Source organism: Oncorhynchus masou, chromosome 13, assembly GCF_036934945.1.
Source record: "Oncorhynchus masou masou isolate Uvic2021 chromosome 13, UVic_Omas_1.1, whole genome shotgun sequence".
NCBI lineage: Eukaryota > Metazoa > Chordata > Actinopteri > Salmoniformes > Salmonidae > Oncorhynchus > Oncorhynchus masou.
In genome coordinates, this window is record NC_088224.1 from 23,715,029 (window position 1) to 23,734,203 (window position 19,175).

At 44.7% G+C, this 19,175-nt stretch overlaps 3 protein-coding genes across 4 annotated transcripts; 2 read left to right on the forward strand and 1 right to left on the reverse strand.

The window, feature by feature from the left end:
* The first annotated feature begins 2,283 nt into the window (after nucleotides 1-2,283).
* Nucleotides 2,284-10,480, forward strand: mturn (maturin, neural progenitor differentiation regulator homolog (Xenopus)). The gene is made up of 3 exons (XM_064983235.1): nucleotides 2,284-2,812; nucleotides 8,840-8,962; nucleotides 9,148-10,480. The coding sequence occupies exons 1-3, from the start codon at nucleotides 2,642-2,644 to the stop codon at nucleotides 9,253-9,255; spliced, it is 402 nt and encodes a 133-aa protein (XP_064839307.1). The 5' UTR covers nucleotides 2,284-2,641; the 3' UTR covers nucleotides 9,256-10,480.
* A 487-nt stretch (nucleotides 10,481-10,967) lies between these two features.
* Nucleotides 10,968-15,393, forward strand: LOC135551944 (E3 ubiquitin-protein ligase znrf2-like). The gene is made up of 5 exons (XM_064983238.1): nucleotides 10,968-11,791; nucleotides 12,010-12,142; nucleotides 12,844-12,939; nucleotides 13,082-13,187; nucleotides 13,286-15,393. Exons 1-5 carry the CDS (start codon nucleotides 11,624-11,626, stop codon nucleotides 13,341-13,343), a joined length of 561 nt encoding a protein of 186 aa, XP_064839310.1. The 5' UTR covers nucleotides 10,968-11,623; the 3' UTR covers nucleotides 13,344-15,393.
* On the reverse strand, nucleotides 15,175-17,327 carry ggcta (gamma-glutamylcyclotransferase a). 2 transcript variants are annotated; one of them, XM_064983236.1, is made up of 4 exons: nucleotides 17,017-17,327; nucleotides 16,487-16,635; nucleotides 16,219-16,351; nucleotides 15,175-16,045 (listed from the first exon to the last, which is right to left on the reverse strand). In XM_064983236.1, exons 1-4 carry the CDS (start codon nucleotides 17,173-17,175, stop codon nucleotides 15,920-15,922), a joined length of 567 nt encoding a protein of 188 aa, XP_064839308.1. In that variant the 5' UTR covers nucleotides 17,176-17,327; the 3' UTR covers nucleotides 15,175-15,919. The 2 variants fall into 2 exon arrangements, with proteins under 2 accessions (XP_064839308.1, XP_064839309.1); XM_064983237.1 differs by having other exon boundaries at nucleotides 16,487-16,632; nucleotides 17,017-17,326.
* Between the last annotated feature and the right edge of the window lie 1,848 nt (nucleotides 17,328-19,175).

Genomic DNA, 19,175 nt, shown 5'->3' on the forward strand with positions numbered 1-19,175 from the left:
ATCAAAAGGAACACAAAATTAGACATTAGGATCTGTCTAAAAATACTTTAATTAGTTATAGAACCTATTGCACTTTATGATTGTGAGTTCTGGGGTCCGCTCACCAACCAAGAATTCACAAAATGGGACAAACACCAAATTGAGACTGTGCATGCAGAATTCTGCAAAGATATCCCCCGTGTACAATGTAAAACACAAAATATTGCGTGCAGAACAGAATTAGGCCGATACTCACTAATGATCAAAATCCAGAAAAGAGATCTACAACCACCTAAAAGGAAGCGATTCCCAAACTTCCCATAACAAAGCCATCACCAAGTCCCCTAAGAAAGCTGGTCCTGGGACTCTGTTCACAAACAAACAGACCCCAAAGAGCCCCAGGACAGCAACACAATTAGACCCAACCAAATCATGAGAAAACAAAAAGATCATTATTTGGCACATTGGAAAGAATTAACAAAAACACAGAGCAAACTAGAATGCAATTTGGCCCTAAACAGAGATTACACAGTGGCAGAATACTTGACCACTGTGACTGAACCAAACTTAAGGAAAGCTTTGACTATGTACAGACTCAGTGAGCATTGCCTTGCAACTGAAAAAGGCTGCCATAGGCAGACCTGGCTCTCAAGAGAAGACAGGCTACATGCACACTGCTCACAAGAGGAGGTGGAAACTGAGAATTTTAATAAACTCCCATATTTAATGGGTGAAATACCACAGTGTGACATCACAGCAGCAAGATTTGTGACATGTTGCCACAAGAAAAGGGCAACCAGTAAAGAACTAACACCATTGTAAAATACAACCCAAATGTATTTGTATTTATTTTCCCTTTTGTACTTTAACTATTTTCACATCGTTACAACACTGTATATAGACAAAGTATGACATTTAAAATGTCTTTATTCTTTTGGAACTTCTGTGAGTGTAATGTTTACTGTTAATTTTTATTGTTTATTTCAATTTTCTTTATTATCTACTTCACTTGCTTTGGCGATGTTAACATATGTTTCCCATGCCAATAAAGCCCTTAAATTGAAATGGATATTGAGAGAGAGGGAGCTGTGGCGAGAGATTAGATCAAATGGGAATTGGGGATAGTGTGCCCGTTTCTGACCATTAAGTTGAATGTAGAAGCAGGTGCGAGAGGATAAAAGAGAGCACAGAGAAGGTGAAAGGACTCACTGTATTATCATAGTCATACTGACGTGTTGTGTTATCATGTAGAAGTCATGAATAACCTTATATTGAATAAGAAAGGTATGTTCAGTACAAGTTCAAGGTGAACAAGTTATGTGATCAGGTTTAGAAGCAGCTGTGAGAGAGAGAAGATACGAGAGAAGAGAGAGAGAGGGAGAGAACTTTGTATAAAGCTCCTGCCCTCCAAACACACTCACTGGAATGGCACAGTGTGGTCAAGGGGTGGGAAGGACCGCCTCGCTCAAGTAGTACTTTACTGGGTGACTTTCACTTCTACTGGAGTCATTTTATATGAAGGTATCTTTACTTTTACCACTGGAAAATGTACCACACACACACACACACACACACACACACACACACACACACACACACACACACACACACACACACACACACACACACACACACACACACGAGGGATCACAATGTTCTCTCAACGGTGTGTATAGCATATATAGAGTATAGGTTTCAGGCTGCCATGTCTGTGATCATTGTATGAAAGGGGTCCAGTGGTTCATTTCACCAGAGGGACAATCTAGATAGGGTGCTGCTACCACCTAGCGGACCTCTGGACCTCTGTCAGCTAGCCTACACACTGTATAGTTTGTATTTATTGTAGCCTAGACAGTACACGCCCACATTATCTTTACTTAAGGTGTGTGAACTGAAAAGCCTGCCTCATTCATTCATGTTGGAATGAAGACAGTTGTAGAAATAAACTTCAGTATAAATCATTGGTAAATGGAGTTAGCCTAGTGTCATTGCAATAAGTAGGCTAGGCCTAGGCTGCAGCTTTAAGCCCACGTGTGATTACGCTTACTATTATATAACATTTCTAGACAGTGCCTATATAATACGATTAGGCATATAGGCCTACTGCTCTGTGTAGAATAACATTAATTTATATAGGGAATACAAGTGAAATGACACCCTATTCCCATTTATAGTCTTGAACGTTAGTCTCTGGCTGCTTGTTGAGAACGAAACAATAATTTCGTATGGAGGCACGGAATTTATCGATGACAGCAGTGTGCCGCGTCTCAGCCTGTCGTCATCGCGTTGAATCGTTAATGGGCGTAACGTTCCACAACGCGTGCGTAACGTATGTATGCGACCCCAGAACGGACTGCTCCCTGCTGATCTCATCGGTTAATGGACTAATGAAAGGATGAGGGTTTGAGAAAACACCTTATTGTTACCGAATACCGTGAAGCCAGTGTAATGCGATAGTGAAAAGATATTGTCTCTCTCACCACGCGCATGGCGCGTTAGGGGAAACTGCAGGCTACAGCTGTCTGTCCGGTCAGCTGTTTTTATTTACCGAGAGACAGCAGCATCAATAGGAGGGGGAGACCACAGACTTGTCTATACCGGCGCCCCGGACCCCCACAGACCAGACCACCAGGACTAAGAGAGAGGAGGGGAGAGAGAGAGGATGGAGTTTAAGCAGCTGGTGGAGGTGGCGGAAAAATGGTGTTCGTCTGTTCCGTTCGATCTGATCTTTGCGGAGGAGGATGATGAGAGGAGACTGGACTTCTACGCAGAACCGGGAATCTCCTTCTATGTCCTTTGTCCCGATAACATGACGGGAGGGACCGAGAATTTCGTAAGTGTGTGTGTGTTCGTGTATGCGTTTGTGTGGTTGCAGTGTTTTGGGGTTTGCTTCTCGGGTCCCCCGGCGCAGTGTGTGTGTGCGCAACGGGAATGATGTCACTGCAGTTTGATTTGGTGCACCGGACTATAGCACGCCTGGCGCGCATGTTGTTTTGGCCGCATAATATGCCGCGACCTCTTTTATCTGCAAACAGTTGGGATAAACCGCATTGAGCTGCTATGGGCATGCCGCTTGTCCTGCGCATATAGACACAGGCCTGCAATAGCAGTGCTGTTGTTGTTTTGTCCGCTGAGTGACTCTGTATGTGCATTACATATTTACATAGCAAATGTATACAACATGAGGTATTACTGCAAGTTGCCTATGGAGGGATGCACGGCCCTGACTCCCTATTGGCCCCACAATCGCTGCGATTGCTGACATAATCTATTTACTGCCGGGCGCCGCGCCAGGAGAACTGTGGTGTCCGCGCCCTCTGGCCAGCTGATGTAGAGTGGGGACTAGAGAGCTCCTGTATGGTGCAGATGTGTTTTCTCATGTAGGCCTGTTTGGTCTCTAGTCTGTTTACTGCACTCGGTCCTATCCCCACCATCTCTGCCACTTTCTCTCCCTCCTGTCTCTGCCTCTCTGATTCACTCTCTCACTATCACTCTCTCACACACACACACAAACTGTTTTGTTCCTCTATCCTCCTGGGGACCTGAAATGTATTTCCATTCCAAATATTATTTTCCCTATCCATAAACCTAAATGTAACCCCTTATCCTAACTCTAATTCTAACATGAACCCTAATTGTAACTCTAAACCTAACCCCTAAATTTAAAATATCCTTATTTGGGAAATGTCCCCACAAAGGCGAATTTACCTTGTTTTACTGTCCTTGTGGGAACTTTTGGGGATTTTAGGTCCCCACAAGGATAGAAGAACCAACCCACACACAGGCACAGTGCTGGGTAGTCCCAAGGGCAGACACTGGCAGTACCAGTCTGCAGTGAAATACGGTACCTCTCTCTCTCTCTGGCTGGCAGATTAGATCCTGTTACCATGCCAATCAATACTGCTATCAGCAGGGGGAGACACACACACATAGTGAATGCACCGCTTCCTCTCGGTCACAGGGGGACACTGTTTAGGGTTGGCCAATCCCTGGAGAGCTCATGGGAGTGCCAAGGCTTTAAGTTCAGGAGGCTAACACAGTCTTGTGGCACACAGATTCAAACCCCAGTCAGTTATACCTGTGTGATTCACTCACGTCCATGTCCAGTATCTTAAGGTTCTGTGTGTGTGCGTGTGTGTGTGTGTGCGTGCGTGTGTGTGCTTAACTACAGCAGTAGTTGTTCTAGTAACACTCCTACATGATATCCTGTCCTTGAATGTCTGTGTTATCTCGCTCTCAAATCTCTAGGTTCTACTTCTACTAGCTGTACTCTGACCTCATATAAAACTCAGTGTATCTACCCAACATCTACCATGTGTACAGTGGGGCAAAAAAGTATTTAGTCAGCCACCAATTGTGCAAGTTCTCCCACTTAAAAAGATGAGAGGCCTGTAATTGTCATCATAGGTACACTTCAACTATGACAGACAAAATTAGAAAAAATGTAGGATTTTTAATGAATTTATTTGTAGGATTTTTAATGAATTTATTTGCAAATTATGGTGGAAAATAAGTATTTGGTCACCTACAAACAAGCAAGATTTCTGGCTGTCACAGACCTGTAACTTCTTCTTTAAGAGGCTCCTCTGTCCTCTACTCGTTACCTGTATTAATGGCACTTGTTTGAACTTGTTATCAGTATAAAAGCCACTGTCCACAACCTCAAACAGTCACACTCCAAACTCCACTATGGCCAAGACCAAAGAGCTGTCAAAGGACACCAGAAACAAAATTGTAGACATGCACCAGGCTGGGAAGACTGAATCTGCAATAGGTAAGCAGCTTGGATTGAAGAAATCAACTGTGGGAGCAATTATTAGGAAATGGAAGACATACAAGGCCACTGATAATCTCCCTCGATCTGGGCTCCACGCAAGATCTCACCCCGTGGGGTCAAAATGATCACAAGAACGGTGAGCAAAAATCCCAGAACCACACGGGGGGACCTAGTGAATGACCTGCAGAGAGCTGCGACCAAAGTAACAAACCCTACCATCAGTAACACACTACGCCGCCAGGCACTCAAATCCTGCAGTGCCAGACATGTCCCCCTGCTTAAGCCAGTACATGTCCAGGCCCATCTGAAGTTTGCTAGAGAGCATTTGGATGATCCAGAAGAAGATTGGGAGAATGTCATATAGTCAGATGAAACCAAAATATAACTCAACTCGTCGTGTTTGGAGGACAAAGAATGCTGAGTTGCATCCAAAGAACACCATACCTACTGTGAAGCATTGGGGGGGAAACATCATGCTTTGGGGCTGTTTTCCAGCAAAGGGACCAGGTCGACTGATCCGTGTAAAGGAAAAAATGAATGGGGCCATGTATCGTGAGATTTTGAGTGAAAACCTCCTTCCATCAGCAAGGGCATTGAAGATGAAACGTGGCTGGGTCTTTCAGCATGACAATGATCCCGAACACACCGCCCTGGCAACGAAGGAGTGGCTTCGTAAGAAGCATTTCAAGGTCCTGGAGTTGCCTAGCCAGTCTCCAGATCTCAAGCCCATAGAAAATCTTTGGAGGGAGTTGAAAGTCCGTGTTGCCCAGCAACAGCCCCAAAACATTACATTTACATTTAAGTCATTTAGCAGACGCTCTTATCCAGAGCGACTTACAAATTGGTGAATTCACCTTCTGACATCCAGTGGAACAGCCACTTTACAATAGTGCATCTAAATCATTAAGGGGGGGGGGTGGTGAGAAGGATTACTTATCCTATCCTAGGTATTCCTTGAAGAGGTGGGGTTTCAGGTGTCTCCGGAAGGTGGTGATTGACTCCGCTCTCCTGGCGTCGTGAGGGAGTTTGTTCCACCATTGGGGGCCAGAGCAGCGAACAGTTTTGACTGGGCTGAGCGGGAACTGTACTTCCTCAATGGTAGGGAGGCGAGCAGGCCAGAGGTGGATGAACGCAGTGCCCTTGCTTGGGTGTAGGGCCTGATCAGAGCCTGGAGGTACTGCGGTGCCGTTCCCCTCACAGCTCCGTAGGCAAGCACCATGGTCTTGTAGCGGATGCGAGCTTCAACTGGAAGCCAGTGGAGAGAGCGGAGGAGCGGGGTGACGTGAGAGAACTTGGGAAGGTTGAACACCAGACGGGCTGCGGCGTTCTGGATGAGTTGTAGGGGTTTAATGGCACAGGCAGGGAGCCCAGCCAACAGCGAGTTGCAGTAATCCAGACGGGAGATGACAAGTGCCTGGATTAGGACCTGCGCCGCTTCCTGTGTGAGGCAGGGTCGTACTCTGCGGATGTTGTAGAGCATGAACCTACAGGAACGGGCCACCGCCATGATGTTGGTTGAGAACGACAGGGTGTTGTCCAGGATCACGCCAAGGTTCTTAGCGCTCTGGGAGGAGGACACAATGGAGTTGTCAACCGTGATGGCGAGATCATGGAACGGGCAGTCCTTCCCCGGGAGGAAGAGCAGCTCCGTCTTGCCGAGGTTCAGCTTGAGGTGGTGATCCGTCATCCACACTGATATGTCTGCCAGACATGCAGAGATGCGATTCGCCACCTGGTCATCAGAAGGGGGAAAGGAGAAGATTAATTGTGTGTCGTCTGCGTAGCAATGATAGGAGAGACCATGTGAGGTTATGACAGAGCCAAGTGACTTGGTGTATAGCGAGAATAGGAGAGGGCCTAGAACAGAGCCCTGGGGGACACCAGTGGTGAGAGCGCGTGGCGAGGAGACAGATTCTCGCCATGCCACCTGGTAGGAGCGACCTGTCAGGTAGGACGCAATCCAAGCGTGGGCCGCGCCGGAGATGCCCAACTCGGAGAGGGTGGAGAGGAGGATCTGATGGTTCACAGTATCGAAGGCAGCCGATAGGTCTAGAAACATCACTGCTCTAAAGGAGATCTGCATGGAGGAATGGGCCAAAATACCAGCAACAGTGTGTGAAAACCTTGTGAAGACTTAGAGAAAACGTTTGACCTCTGTCATTGCCAACAAAGGGTATCTAACAAAGTATTGAGAAACTTATTTTCCACCATCATTTGCAAATAAATTCATTAAAAATCTTACAATGTGATTTTCTGGATTTTTTTCTTCTCATTTTCTGTGTCATAGTTGAAGTGTACCTATGATGAAAATTACAGGCCTCTCTCATCTTTTTAAGTGGAAGAACTTGCATAATTGGTGGCTGACTAAATACTTTTTTGCTCCACTGTGTATATATACACTGCTCAAAAAAATAAAGGGAACACTAAAATAACACATCCTAGATCTGAATGAATGAAATATTCTTATTAAATACTTTTATCTTTACATAGTTGAATGTGCTGACAACAAAATCACAGAAAAATTATCAATGGAAATCAAATTTATCAACCCATGGAGGTCTGGATTTGGGGTCACACTCAAAATTAAAGTTGAAAACCACACTCCAAGCTGATCCAACTTTGATGTAATGTCCTTAAAACAAGTCAAAATGAGGCTCAGTAGTGTGTGTGGCCTCCACGTGCCTGTATGACCTCACTACAAAGCCTGGGCATGCTCCTGATGAGGTGGCGGATGGTCTCCTGAGGGATCTCCTTCCAGACCTGGACTAAAGCATCCGCCAACTCCTGGACAGTCTGTGGTGCAACGTGGCGTTGGTGGATGGAGCGAGACATGATGTCCCAGATGTGCTCAATTGGATTCAGGTCTGGGGAACAGGCAGGCCAGTCCATAGCATCAATGCCTTCCTCTTGCAGGAACTGCTGACACACCCCAGCCACATGAGGTCTAGCATTGTCTTGCATTAGGAGGAACCCAGGGCCAACCGCACCAGCATATGGTCTCACAAGGGGTCTGAGGATCTCATCTCGGTACCTAATGGCAGTCAGGCTACCTCTGGCGAGTACATGGAGGGCTGTGCGGCCCCCCAAAGAAATGCCACCCCACACCATGACTGACCCACCGCCAAACCGGTTATGCTGGAGGATGTTGCAGGCAGCAGAACGTCCTCCACGGCGTCTCCAGACTGTCACGTCTGTTACATGTGCTCAGTGTGAACCTGCTTTCATCTGTGAAGAGCACAGGGCGCCAGTGGCGAAATTGCCAATCTTGGTGTTCTCTGGCAAATGCCAAACGTCCTGCACGGTGTTGGGCTGCAAGCACAACCCCCACCTGTGGACATCGGGCCCTCATACCACCCTCATGGAGTCTGTTTCTGACCGTTTGAGCAGACACATGCACATTTGTGGCCTGCTGGAGGTCATTTTGCAGGGCTCTGGCAGTGCTCCTCCTGCTCCTCCTTGCACAAAGGCGGAGGTAGCGGTCCTGCTGCTGGGTTGTTGCCCTCCTACGGCCTCCTCCACGTCTCCTGATGTACTGGCCTGTCTCCAGGTAGCGCCTCCATTCTCTGGACACTACGCTGACAGACACAGCAAACCTTCTTGCCACAGCTCGCATTGATGTGCCATCCTGGATGAGCTGCACTACCTGAGCCACTTGTGTGGGTTGTAGACTCCGCCTCATGCTACCACTAGAGTGAAAGCACCGCCAGCATTCAAAAGTGACCAAAAGATCAGCCAGAAAGCATAGGAACTGGTCACCACCTGCAGAATCACTCCTTTATTGGGGGTGTCTTGCTAATTGCCTATAATTTCCACCTGTTGTCTATTCCATTTGCACAACAGCATGTGAAATATATTGCCAATCAGTGTTGCTTCCTCAGTGGACAGTTTGATTTCACAGAAGTGTGATTGACTTGGAGTTACATTGTGTTGTTTAAGTGTTCCTTTTCTTTTTTTGAGCAGTGTATATACACCTTTGACATTAGCACAGTATTACAGTGATAATGTGCAATGTGGCTACATGGGTTAGGTTAATAACATGTATGTGGGGTGGGGTGTGGTTTGTGTGTGTGTGTACGTCTACAGCATGTATGGAGTGAGAGTGAGGACTGCCTGCCGTTCCTACAGCTAGCCCAGGACTACATCTCCTCCTGCGGGAAGAAAACACTGCTTGAGGTCCTGGACAAAGTCTTCACTTCCTTTAGACCTGTAAGTAGCCTAACACTATTTAATAAAACAACTAGACTACTCCTAAAGAAAAGAACATAACAACTGTTAAATGTCATCCTCTCCCTCATCTCGGTCTATTTCTCCTTCTCTCTCTCCCCTTTTCTCCCCCTTTCTCTTTCTTTCTCACTCTCCCTCTCTCTCTCTCTCTCTCTCTCTCTCTCTAGTTGCTGGGTCTACCAGACATCGATGACGAGACGTTTGAGCAGTACCATGCAGGCGTGGAGGAGGAACCAGAGCCGGACCACCAGCAGATGGGAGTCAGCCAGCAGTGATGCCTACAGAAGAGGTGTCTGACCGGGCCACAATAATTACCCACACCTCTGGTTTCATCCCCTGCATCAATACACAGGCCCAACGACCCTGTAGCGACTATACAAAGTCATAATGTATACTCGGATTCATAATGTACACATACACACACACACACACACACACACACAGGACAGCTGGACAGCCAGCCTGCTGAAATGTACCATTGCATTCTTTAACTTATCAAAAGCTTTGCTCTCCAGATATTGCACTCCTTCTCATGTCACACACACACACACACACACACACACACACAGCTGTGTCATACAACATTATTATTAATGTCATTCATACAGCAGGCTACAACATTACTATAGTTTATATTACTAACCACTACCATGCTGGTTCTAGCATGATAAGCATGACGCTCTCCAACCTTGCTCAGCATATCCACATAAAGACAAACAATCAACTAGTCTAGCAGCAACAACATACTCCCTCCCCAGCCTGGCCACCCAGACATAGCAGAGCACTGTCACTGTCAACCATGTAACACCTGACTGGAACCATCCACTGTACCACACAATGCTAGCCAAACCAGCACATTGTTGTGACCTTGTAAAAATGTTAGCGGTAAAAATAGAGGGAGGAATAGAGCAGAAATGTAATCCTATGTTAGAAACTGTCCCTTATGTACTGCTTTGAAGTTGGCCAAGAGCTGCTGTATCTGTGTGTTTATTTCATTGTGTGTGTTTATTTCATTGTGTGTGTGTGTGTGTGTGTGTGTGTGTGTGTGTGTGTGTGTGTGTGTGTGTGTGTGTGTGTGTGTGTGTGTGTGTGTGTGTGTGTGTGTGTGCGTCACCACCATCAGTGCACTGCTACGCTTTTACTATCCCCACGGACCTGAAGGAGTAGGATGAAGTTGTGTTTAGACACTGATCCGAGGTCATTTTCCCCCGTTATTGGGATTGGGGAAAGGAAACTGTTCCTAGATCTGTGTCTACAGGCAATGTCTACCTGCAAGCAGCCTTCTTCCACCTTACTAAACTAGGCCTACACTTGTTACTCTCTCTGAACATGGCAACTACAATAGATGTAAGTCTCTCTCCGAATGCTTTAAAGTCTTTACTTATGAACATCATTTTTAGTTACATTATTTAACTGAATGTTTGTCATGCTAATGTGTGTTTTTATGTTCTGTCCTCCAGTGTGTGTGAAGGTATTCAATAAAACAAATGTGTGTAGGGAGCAGTGAGTCTGACTGGGTTTTTGAAATGCAAATATACATTTAACATTTTTAACATTTAACATTTAAGTCATTTAGCAGACGCTCTTATCCAGAGCGACTTACAAATTGGTGAATTCACCTTCTGACATCCAGTGGAACAGCCACTTTACAATAGTGCATCTAAATCATTAAGGGGGGGGGGGGGTGAGAAGGATTACTTATCCTTATGATGTACATATTACATATCTATATTAAGTATGACAATTATATATCTGCCTGGCTTTTTATAAACATCTGCTATGTCTATAGCCTAATCTGTGTCCATGCAACTTTTGCTGTTTTTCATGGGCTTGATGTCACTTGACCACACACACACACAGAGAAGGAGGAAGGCATTAGGGCAAACCTTTTGCATGGCCCGGTGTCCTGGTTGGGCGGAGTTTGTACATGTTAGACCATTCCATTGGTCTTTAAGCTAAATCTCCACTCATCTAGGAGACCGGGCCATTCAAAACGAAGTCGACCATTGCTTAGCTCCTGTCGACAATCGCAGTCAGCAGACGAAACTACAGCAGAGCAGATCGAGATCATAGTGACGCCGCTTTCGTTTCGACAGTCTGTAATCGAGAAATGTCGAGAAGGTGCGTACATAGTCACTAAAGTGGTCGGACCTACTGTCGCGGTGTGGGACTTGTTGTGCGGCAAACCGCCTTGATCTTAGCGCAAAGAATATTGGAATGATGCCGCGACGCACCAATAAACTTTCATATGGAGAATGAAACGATTTGGCAGTCAATTTTGTCCGTCGAGAATCAGTCCGTTATCCCATTTGATTTTACTTTGGACTTTTCAAGCCACTTTTATTTCTTTGGCTGTTTTGGCACAACTACTGGACTGGACACTGTCATACCTCTGTCTCTCTTGTGACATCGAGTTTCAGCGTTTCTTCTAGGCTATTTGTGGTTTATTTGAATAGTGACATGATATAAACACTGATATATAGATTAAACATCAATCTGAAGCTTTGCACATTGTGTAGGACCATTTTCAACACCTGTCCCTGATGGGCTTCATGAGAGAAGAGAACTTTCTCGGACTGTTCTGTTTTATAGACCTTATAGGACTTTATATCTTGGGGAAGTTAGAATAGGACAGGAGCCACCATGGGTGTCAGGCAGAGTAGCCCCGTGGCTGAGAGTCGAACCCGGGCGTATTCTAGCCCTGTTGAACCCTCTGGAAGCAGCACTACCCCCGGGTTCAGATACACAGCCAGTCCTGGCGGCCCCAGAAATCACTACACCGGAGGGACCCAACCCAGCTCCTACCACCAGGTGTGTGAAATGAAAGTGGTTTGGAAGCATACTTCCATGATGAGTAACTGCCTGAGACCTGAAGATTTGTGTTAGCACCCCAAGCTAATGCCAAGGCTTCAATTCAGGATGCTAACACAGTGTTGTGGCACACAGTTTCAAACCCCGGGCAGTTATACCTGTGTGATTCACTCACGTCCATGCCCAGTATCTTGACGTTCAGTGTGTCTGTCTACCAGACAGGGATAAGTATACCACATGGTGGCCGGAGCAGCAGTCTGGACCAGGAGGAGACAGATGGGGAGAGAGGAGGACAACACCAGATGATGATTGGCTCTCTACCACTTCACCTGTCCCCTCACCTACTGGGAGGTAGGCTAAAGTGTGTACGTGTTTTTCAGGTCCTGACTGTCTACATCAAGGTTTCCCTCTGGGTGCACATTTAGTTTTTTTGCCCCAGCACTACAAAGCTGATTCAAATAATCAAAGCTTGATGATGAGTTGATTATTTGAATCAGCTGTGTAGTGCTGGGGCAAAAACCAACACATGCACCCAGCGGGGACCCCAGGACCAGGTTTGGGAAACACTGGTCTACATGATATCTTATTCCACAACAAGAAAACGGTGTGTTGTTCTAAAGCCTCTCACTTGGCAGATAAGAAGAGGATATACAACAAATGTGCTTTCTCCCTGTGAAATACACATACACCCTCTTCTGTTGTGGGGCGAGAGGAGCACATTAGGCCACAGATAAGCATGTACTTCCTCCATGGCACATGTCTCACACACCTACACACAAACCTACACACACACAAACACACAAATATAGGTTTTGTACTGGAGAGTGAGTGTCTGTCAGTCTAACTTATTAAACTTTTCTTAAGGAACCATGAATGTCATCGTGATCATAAATTGACCTTTGGTCATTATGCAGACATGACCACATGGTTGACCTATTTTTACTCACTCACTCACTCACTCACTCACTCACTCACTCACTTTGTGATGAGACTGAGAAAAAGGTCTGGTTGGATGGATTGTGTGCTGACATGTCCTGCTCCATTTTTCCTAGGCTTTCTCTGTCCTGTGTGCAGTAAGTTTGTGGCGTCAGATGTGATGGAGATCCATCTGGTCATGTGTCTCACCAAATCACGACTCCGCTACAACGGTGAGTGTGTGATTGTATATCTCTCTGTGTACGCCCAATAATCTTGTTAGTCTGCCTGTTTGGCCTGCTGGTTCAGGATGCCTTCTGATTGGCTAGCATGGTATGTCAGGATGATGATTGATTTGTGTGTGTTGTGTCCCAGAGGATGTTCTGGTGAAAGATAGTGGGGAGTGTGCCATCTGTCTAGACGAGATGGAGCAGGGACACACCATCTCTAGACTCCCCTGTCTCTGTATATACCACAAAGGGTAACTACACACAAACACACACCTACCTGACTACAGTAAGATGCTGTTACTTCACTCGTGTCCCCCTCGCGCTCTCTCTCTCGTTCTCTTTCTCTCAGGTGTATAGACGAGTGGTTTGAGGTGAATCGTTCGTGTCCAGAGCACCCCTTGGACTAAGGGCTCAGATTCCCACAGAATATCTACCATCTATCTACTTCATCCCCATCGTCATGACATGCTGGCCTACGAATCTACTTCATCTAGATCTGTGTCTGACCTGCTGGTCTGTGAATCTACTTTACCTATCAACGTCTGACCAGTGACACGAGACTGTGAAGTTTAGCAGAGCTAGGAATTGCCAGGAACCTCATGATACAATATTATCACCATACTTACGTTTCTTTTTGTAATACTTTTAGTCATTTAGCACAGTGGTTCCCAGGGTGGGTGCGGGAGTCTCAGTCCAGCTTTAAACCTACTCTTGAAAGTTGTAATAGTAGAATGCACAAGGTGCAATTTAGAAATTTAGCAGTGCATCATCAGTCCTCTTGTCACGTTAGTCATTGCATACCTTAGAGAGCTATATATAACTTGTCAGAAATGTCCAGAAGAACTAGCCCATGTCAGCTAACAATTGTATTTGCACCATGACAAAATGTGTAGAATTGCATGAAATAAGCTTTAAACCTGCAAAATTCTCTCCACCAACAAGAGGGGTGTGAATCACCAAAAGTGATTGTGCCCATAGAAATAGACGTTGCATATGTGCACGCAGGGGAGGCTTGGGATATTCCCCACTGCTGGAAGTGGGGCCCTGAGTGAAAAGGTTTGGGAACCCCTGATTTAGCAGACAGTCTCATCCAGAGTGACTTACAGTTACTGCATTCATCTTAAAATAGCTAGGTGGGACAATCACATATCACAGGCATAGTAAGTACCCGTGGAGGTTGGTGGGAGGAGCTATAGGAGGAGGATGGGCTCATTGTAATGGCTGAAATGGAACAGTATCAAACACGTCAAAAATATGGAAACCATGTGTTTGACTCATTTCCATTAATTCCATTCCAGCCATTACAATGAGCCCATCCACCTATAGCTCCTCCCACCAGCCTCCACCGATAAGTACATTTTTCCCAAAGTCAGAGCTAGATGTGGGTGGGGGAGGGAGTCGAGTGCAAGTGTTGGTTCATAAACTACGTAGGTGCCAATACGATATGTATTGCGATTCTATATGTATTGTGATTTTAATTGCGATTTGATGTTCCAGACATATTGCTCAGCATATGTCTGCTGCAGAGAGATGAGAGAGCATGAAAACGAGTTTTGATCATTCGGTGAAATAAGAGCTGAAAACATGTTGGCTCAGTATTTAAAAAGAAGACCGAGAACAAGCTATAGGATGAAAAATATGTGAGTTCTGGTGCAGGTACAGCTGACTAGTACTAGCAATTATTATTATTTGTAAATCTTTTATTTTTTACAAATCAAAGCTTGGAGTCAAATATTGATAATATCGTCCAAAATATCACGATATACAACTGTATACATTTTCCCCACACCACTACTGGTTTGCCTCACTCACTTGCTAAAAGACTAAACGGGATAACCTGAATATACACTTAAACACACATTTAGAGACCATTATGGGTTATGGGTCTTCTGAGAGTGTTGGTGGACTGCTAAAAGAGTTCTGGTGCCCGACTGCAGTCGATGACGTGGCACGCAACCATTGGTTGAAGCATGCAACGTCTGAGCAGGGTGGCACGACCATCACCTCCAGTGATCTAATCCTCTCAGATTTGAGTGAGTAGGGTGGAATTTGGGATGGGGGGGGGCATACATTCATTGATTCATATTACTGTATGACAATGTAATAATGAGTTTGTTGATCATCAGCTGTACTGCTGCGGAGTGAGGGAATTTAGACAATTGTAAGCGCTGTGACTGAAACATGCTGCTAATTTTGAGTCTCAATTACACACATTTATGTCAATTATGAAATCACATCTTCTGTTGGTTCATTGCTTTATTTCTGTGGTTGTGTAAAATCTAGGTAGCATACAGCAAATCCAGCAGAAATGTTAACATTTGATTTAAAACACACCTTTAATTTACTCAAGCATCTTTGTTATATATATATATATATTTATTTTTTTTGCACACGTTTGTATTCGTTGAATTAAGTAAAAACTAAAGCACAAATAAAACTCCAGAATTTGTACTGGGACACTATGGTGATAATTATGTATATACATAGTTGTATGTTCAACGTCATTAATGACTACAAAATTATGTTTTGTTGAAAAGACAATTGGACCAGATACAGTTTGGGGAGCAGAGATCCTTCAGACGTTTCTTAAGAAACAAAGAATAACAACTTACATTAAATCAATTGATTTCTGAAGTAACTGATTTCATTCAGTATACATCTATTAAATACATTACAACATCTCCCATTTCTCTCAAAGGCCCCATTTCAATTGAACCATTCGTCATCAAATCTCTCCAAAGCCACATCACATGCATTAGTCTTTATGGTGCCTGTCTGTGTTTGTCCAAAATGGCACCCTATATAGTGCACTACTTTTGACCAGAGCCCAATAGGTTGTCATTTCAGATGGATTTTGGCTACGTTTACACAGGCAGCCCAATTCTGATATTTTTTCCACTAATCACATCAGATCTTTTCAGAGCTGATCCGATTGGTCAAAACACCAAATCAAAAGACCAATTCGTGGAAAAAAATATCAGAATTACTTAATGACCTGTGAGATCTTGTCCAGGATAGAAGGGCCGCTGTAGTTGTTGGTCTGAACCTCCTCTAGTCTCCTCATGTACTGCACTGGTAGACCGTTCTGCTGGGCTCCTAAACACACCACCTACACACACCCACACACGTTATTTCCTTTCACTTGCTTGTACTGCGGGGAGGGGGGCAGGCTTGTGTGTATGTGTGTGTACCTGTTTGCATTGTGGTGAGGGGGGACAGGCTTGTGTGTATGTGTGTACCTGTTTGCATTGTGGTGAGGGAAAACAGGCGTGTGTGTTTTACCTGTTTGTATTGTGGCGAGGGGAGACAGGCGTGGAAGCAGTTCATCTGGTACGTTCTACAGAGCAGCGCCCCGTTGTCTGTCTCCACTGTCACCTCTAAGGGGAAGTACATACCCATGTCCACCCCCTCCTGCCTACACACACACAACATGGAGGGATGAGGTCAAGTACAGGATGAAGACCATAGAATGTATGTTGCCATCAGATGAGACTAACTGGTGTGTGTGTGTGTGTGTGTGTGTGTGTGTGTGTGTGTGTGTGTATCTCACTGGTCCAGGCTGGCTAGGTGGTCGTTGCTCATCCTCCAGACCACCCCCCACACCTCTCCCCCCTCTTTCTGCTCGATGGTTGCTACTCCTCCATGCCAACGGTTATCAATGTGCTCCCCCCACAGACCAAAGTTCAATGTGTAGTTCTGCTGGGGAGGTTTAGGGGGGGAGGGGGGATGAGAAAGAGAGACCCTGTTAGAATACTATGACAATGCATTTTTGGATGTGTCACATAGCCTACTCTGTAACACCTTTTCACTGTGTGAGTGAAGACAATAGTATTCATTTTCTATTCGAGGTCATTCTATTCTCTATATAGACTGGGGGGAATTAATTTACTCCATGTAATTGAACTACTCGGGACGAGAACCCTCGGGCGTAGAATTATAGCGTCATCTTGCGGCTGGTTGGGCTATTGAACGCCATGAAAGAACGCCATGTTGCTTGTCTCCTACTAGCTACACCAGAAGAGTCCGAAATATCCAAACTAAAAGTAGCTTGCCTACTGGGGGCGCTGCGAACCTGATTACCTTCAGTCGGCCGGTGCAATGAAATATAGCTGAGGGGTTCGCCAGCTGAAGTCTCTCCTTCAACAAGTTGCTTCCAAAAGCAAAATACATGAAGTGATCTGCTGTTGCTGCCATGTTTCCTGAGCAAAACCTTGCGATATGAGCCAAGTTACCAATCATACGAGAATGTCAGCCTTTGAATTATATAAAAAGATCACCGGTTAAAATAAACGTGAAATAAATAGCGATATACTTAATCATTTACATATCAGCTACAGCCCATTATTACTCATGCAATCGGTTTTTTTCCGGGTAGTGTGTCCGACTCATCTCATTGGCTGGAAGGGGCTCAACCTGATAAAGACACAGTGCATTATTTTTGAACGTTCATGTTCGCTATCAAGACATTCTTAAATATAGCGTGCTTAATAGCTGAGTCTAAATCGGTTGGTTTGGAGCAGTGCAGAAAAAGACCGTCAAACGGAACAAACCAGTTTAAATGCATATATTTTTTAAATTATCACTTCGCTAGTCATATGACATCCCTGTCTAGTCTCAAGACACCATTCATATTACACCTATTTTACACCAAATATACCTGTGATTTTTCCCGAACAGTACGGTCCCACATAGTCGATCATCATGTGACATGATTGTTGTGTCATTCCCGAAAACTCAGCCTGTGTTGAATTCAATCCCAAAGTGATCCTTTAACATTTTACAGCTTTTTTTGTTTTAAATCATTTTCACATTTTACAATCATATTAGGCTAGTTCATATAAATACAATTCAGCTTTCACTTCAATACATAGGTTAATTTTTATATAACATGGTTTACAGATTTAAGTTTCCATGTAAGTTTTTGTAGGCCTGTTTTTTTAAGAGTCCAGTTTTTATAGTTCAATGTTTAATTAAAAATTGTGTTCGTGGGTACAAAAAGTTGTTTTATAGTCCTAATACATCTTGTCTTACAAAGCGCATTGTTCATTGTCCATAATTCTTTAATTGATTTGACATTTTACCATGCTGGTGAATTATTCACCTGTGGTACTACTGCTGGGTTACCATTGGTGATCATTTTGTAAATGTGTTGAACAAACAACTGTACATGTAATGTAGCGAAAACATTTATTTATAGGGTAAAGAAATCAGAAAACAATAAATCAAGACAAAGGAGATGATTGTGGACTACAGGAAAAGGAGGACCGAGCACGCCCCCCATTCTCATCGACGGGGCTGTAGTGGAGCAGAGTTTGAGAGCGTCAAGTTCCTTGGCATCCACATCACCAACAAACTAACATGGTCCAAGCACACAAAGACAGTCGTGAAGAGGGCACGACCACATGTTTCCCCCCTCAGGAGACTGAGAAGACTTGGCATGGGTCCCCAGATCGTCAAAGTTATACACCTGCACCAGAGAGCATCCTGACCGGTTTCATCACTACCTGGCAGGGCAACTGCTCAGCCTTTGACCACAAGGTACTATAGAGTGTAGTGCGTACGGCCCAGTACATCACTGGGGCCAAGCCTCCTGCCATCCAGGAACTCTATACCAGGCAGTGTCAGAGGAAGGCCCTAAAAATTGTCAGACTCTAGCCATCCTAGTCATAGACTCTTCTCTCCGCTACCGCACGGCAAGCAGTACCGGAGCACCAAGTCTAGGTCCAAGAGGCTTCTAAACAGCTTCTACCCCCAAGCCATGACTCCTGAACATCTAATCAAATGACTACCGACTATTTGCATTGCCCCCCTACAATGTTATCTATGCATAGTCACTTTAATAACTCAACCTACATGTACATATTACCTCGACACCGGTACTCCGTATATAACCATGCTATTGTTATTTTAATGCTATTTTTCTTTTGAAAGGTATTTTCTTAAAACTGCATTGTTGGTTAAGGGCTTGTAAGTAAGCATTTCACTGTAAGGTCCACACCCGTTGTATTTGGCACATGTGACAAATACAATTTGATTTGTTCAGTTAGCTAGTTACCTAGCGATGAGCATTCAGAGTTCAGTGAGCTGGATCATGTGGCTCCAGTCAGAAAAAATAACTGTTAATTTGGTTCTGAACCAGCTCTTCATTCAGAAGTGCCTCATGTAAAGCCTCAAGTTGTCTGCCAGATCGTAATAGGCATTCAAACACTAACCTTAATTAGATGGCTTATTAAAATATA

Excerpts from the sequence above, each read along its gene's own strand:
- mturn (XM_064983235.1), top strand. The coding sequence starts at position 2,642 with ATGGAGTTTAAGCAGCTGGTGGAGGTGGCGGAAAAATGGTGTTCGTCT. Across the intron at positions 2,813-8,839 it reads CGGGAGGGACCGAGAATTTC|CATGTATGGAGTGAGAGTGA; the intron begins GTAAGTGTGTGT and ends GTACGTCTACAG. Across the intron at positions 8,963-9,147 it reads TCTTCACTTCCTTTAGACCT|TTGCTGGGTCTACCAGACAT; the intron begins GTAAGTAGCCTA and ends CTCTCTCTCTAG.
- LOC135551944 (XM_064983238.1), top strand. The coding sequence starts at position 11,624 with ATGGGTGTCAGGCAGAGTAGCCCCGTGGCTGAGAGTCGAACCCGGGCG. Across the intron at positions 11,792-12,009 it reads AACCCAGCTCCTACCACCAG|ACAGGGATAAGTATACCACA; the intron begins GTGTGTGAAATG and ends TCTGTCTACCAG. Across the intron at positions 13,188-13,285 it reads CTCTGTATATACCACAAAGG|GTGTATAGACGAGTGGTTTG; the intron begins GTAACTACACAC and ends TCTTTCTCTCAG.
- ggcta (XM_064983236.1), bottom strand. The coding sequence starts at position 17,175 with ATGATTGGTAACTTGGCTCATATCGCAAGGTTTTGCTCAGGAAACATG. Across the intron at positions 16,636-17,016 it reads ATTGCACCGGCCGACTGAAG|CAGAACTACACATTGAACTT; the intron begins GTAATCAGGTTC and ends AAACCTCCCCAG. Across the intron at positions 16,046-16,218 it reads CCTCGCCACAATACAAACAG|GTGGTGTGTTTAGGAGCCCA; the intron begins GTAAAACACACA and ends GGGTGTGTGTAG.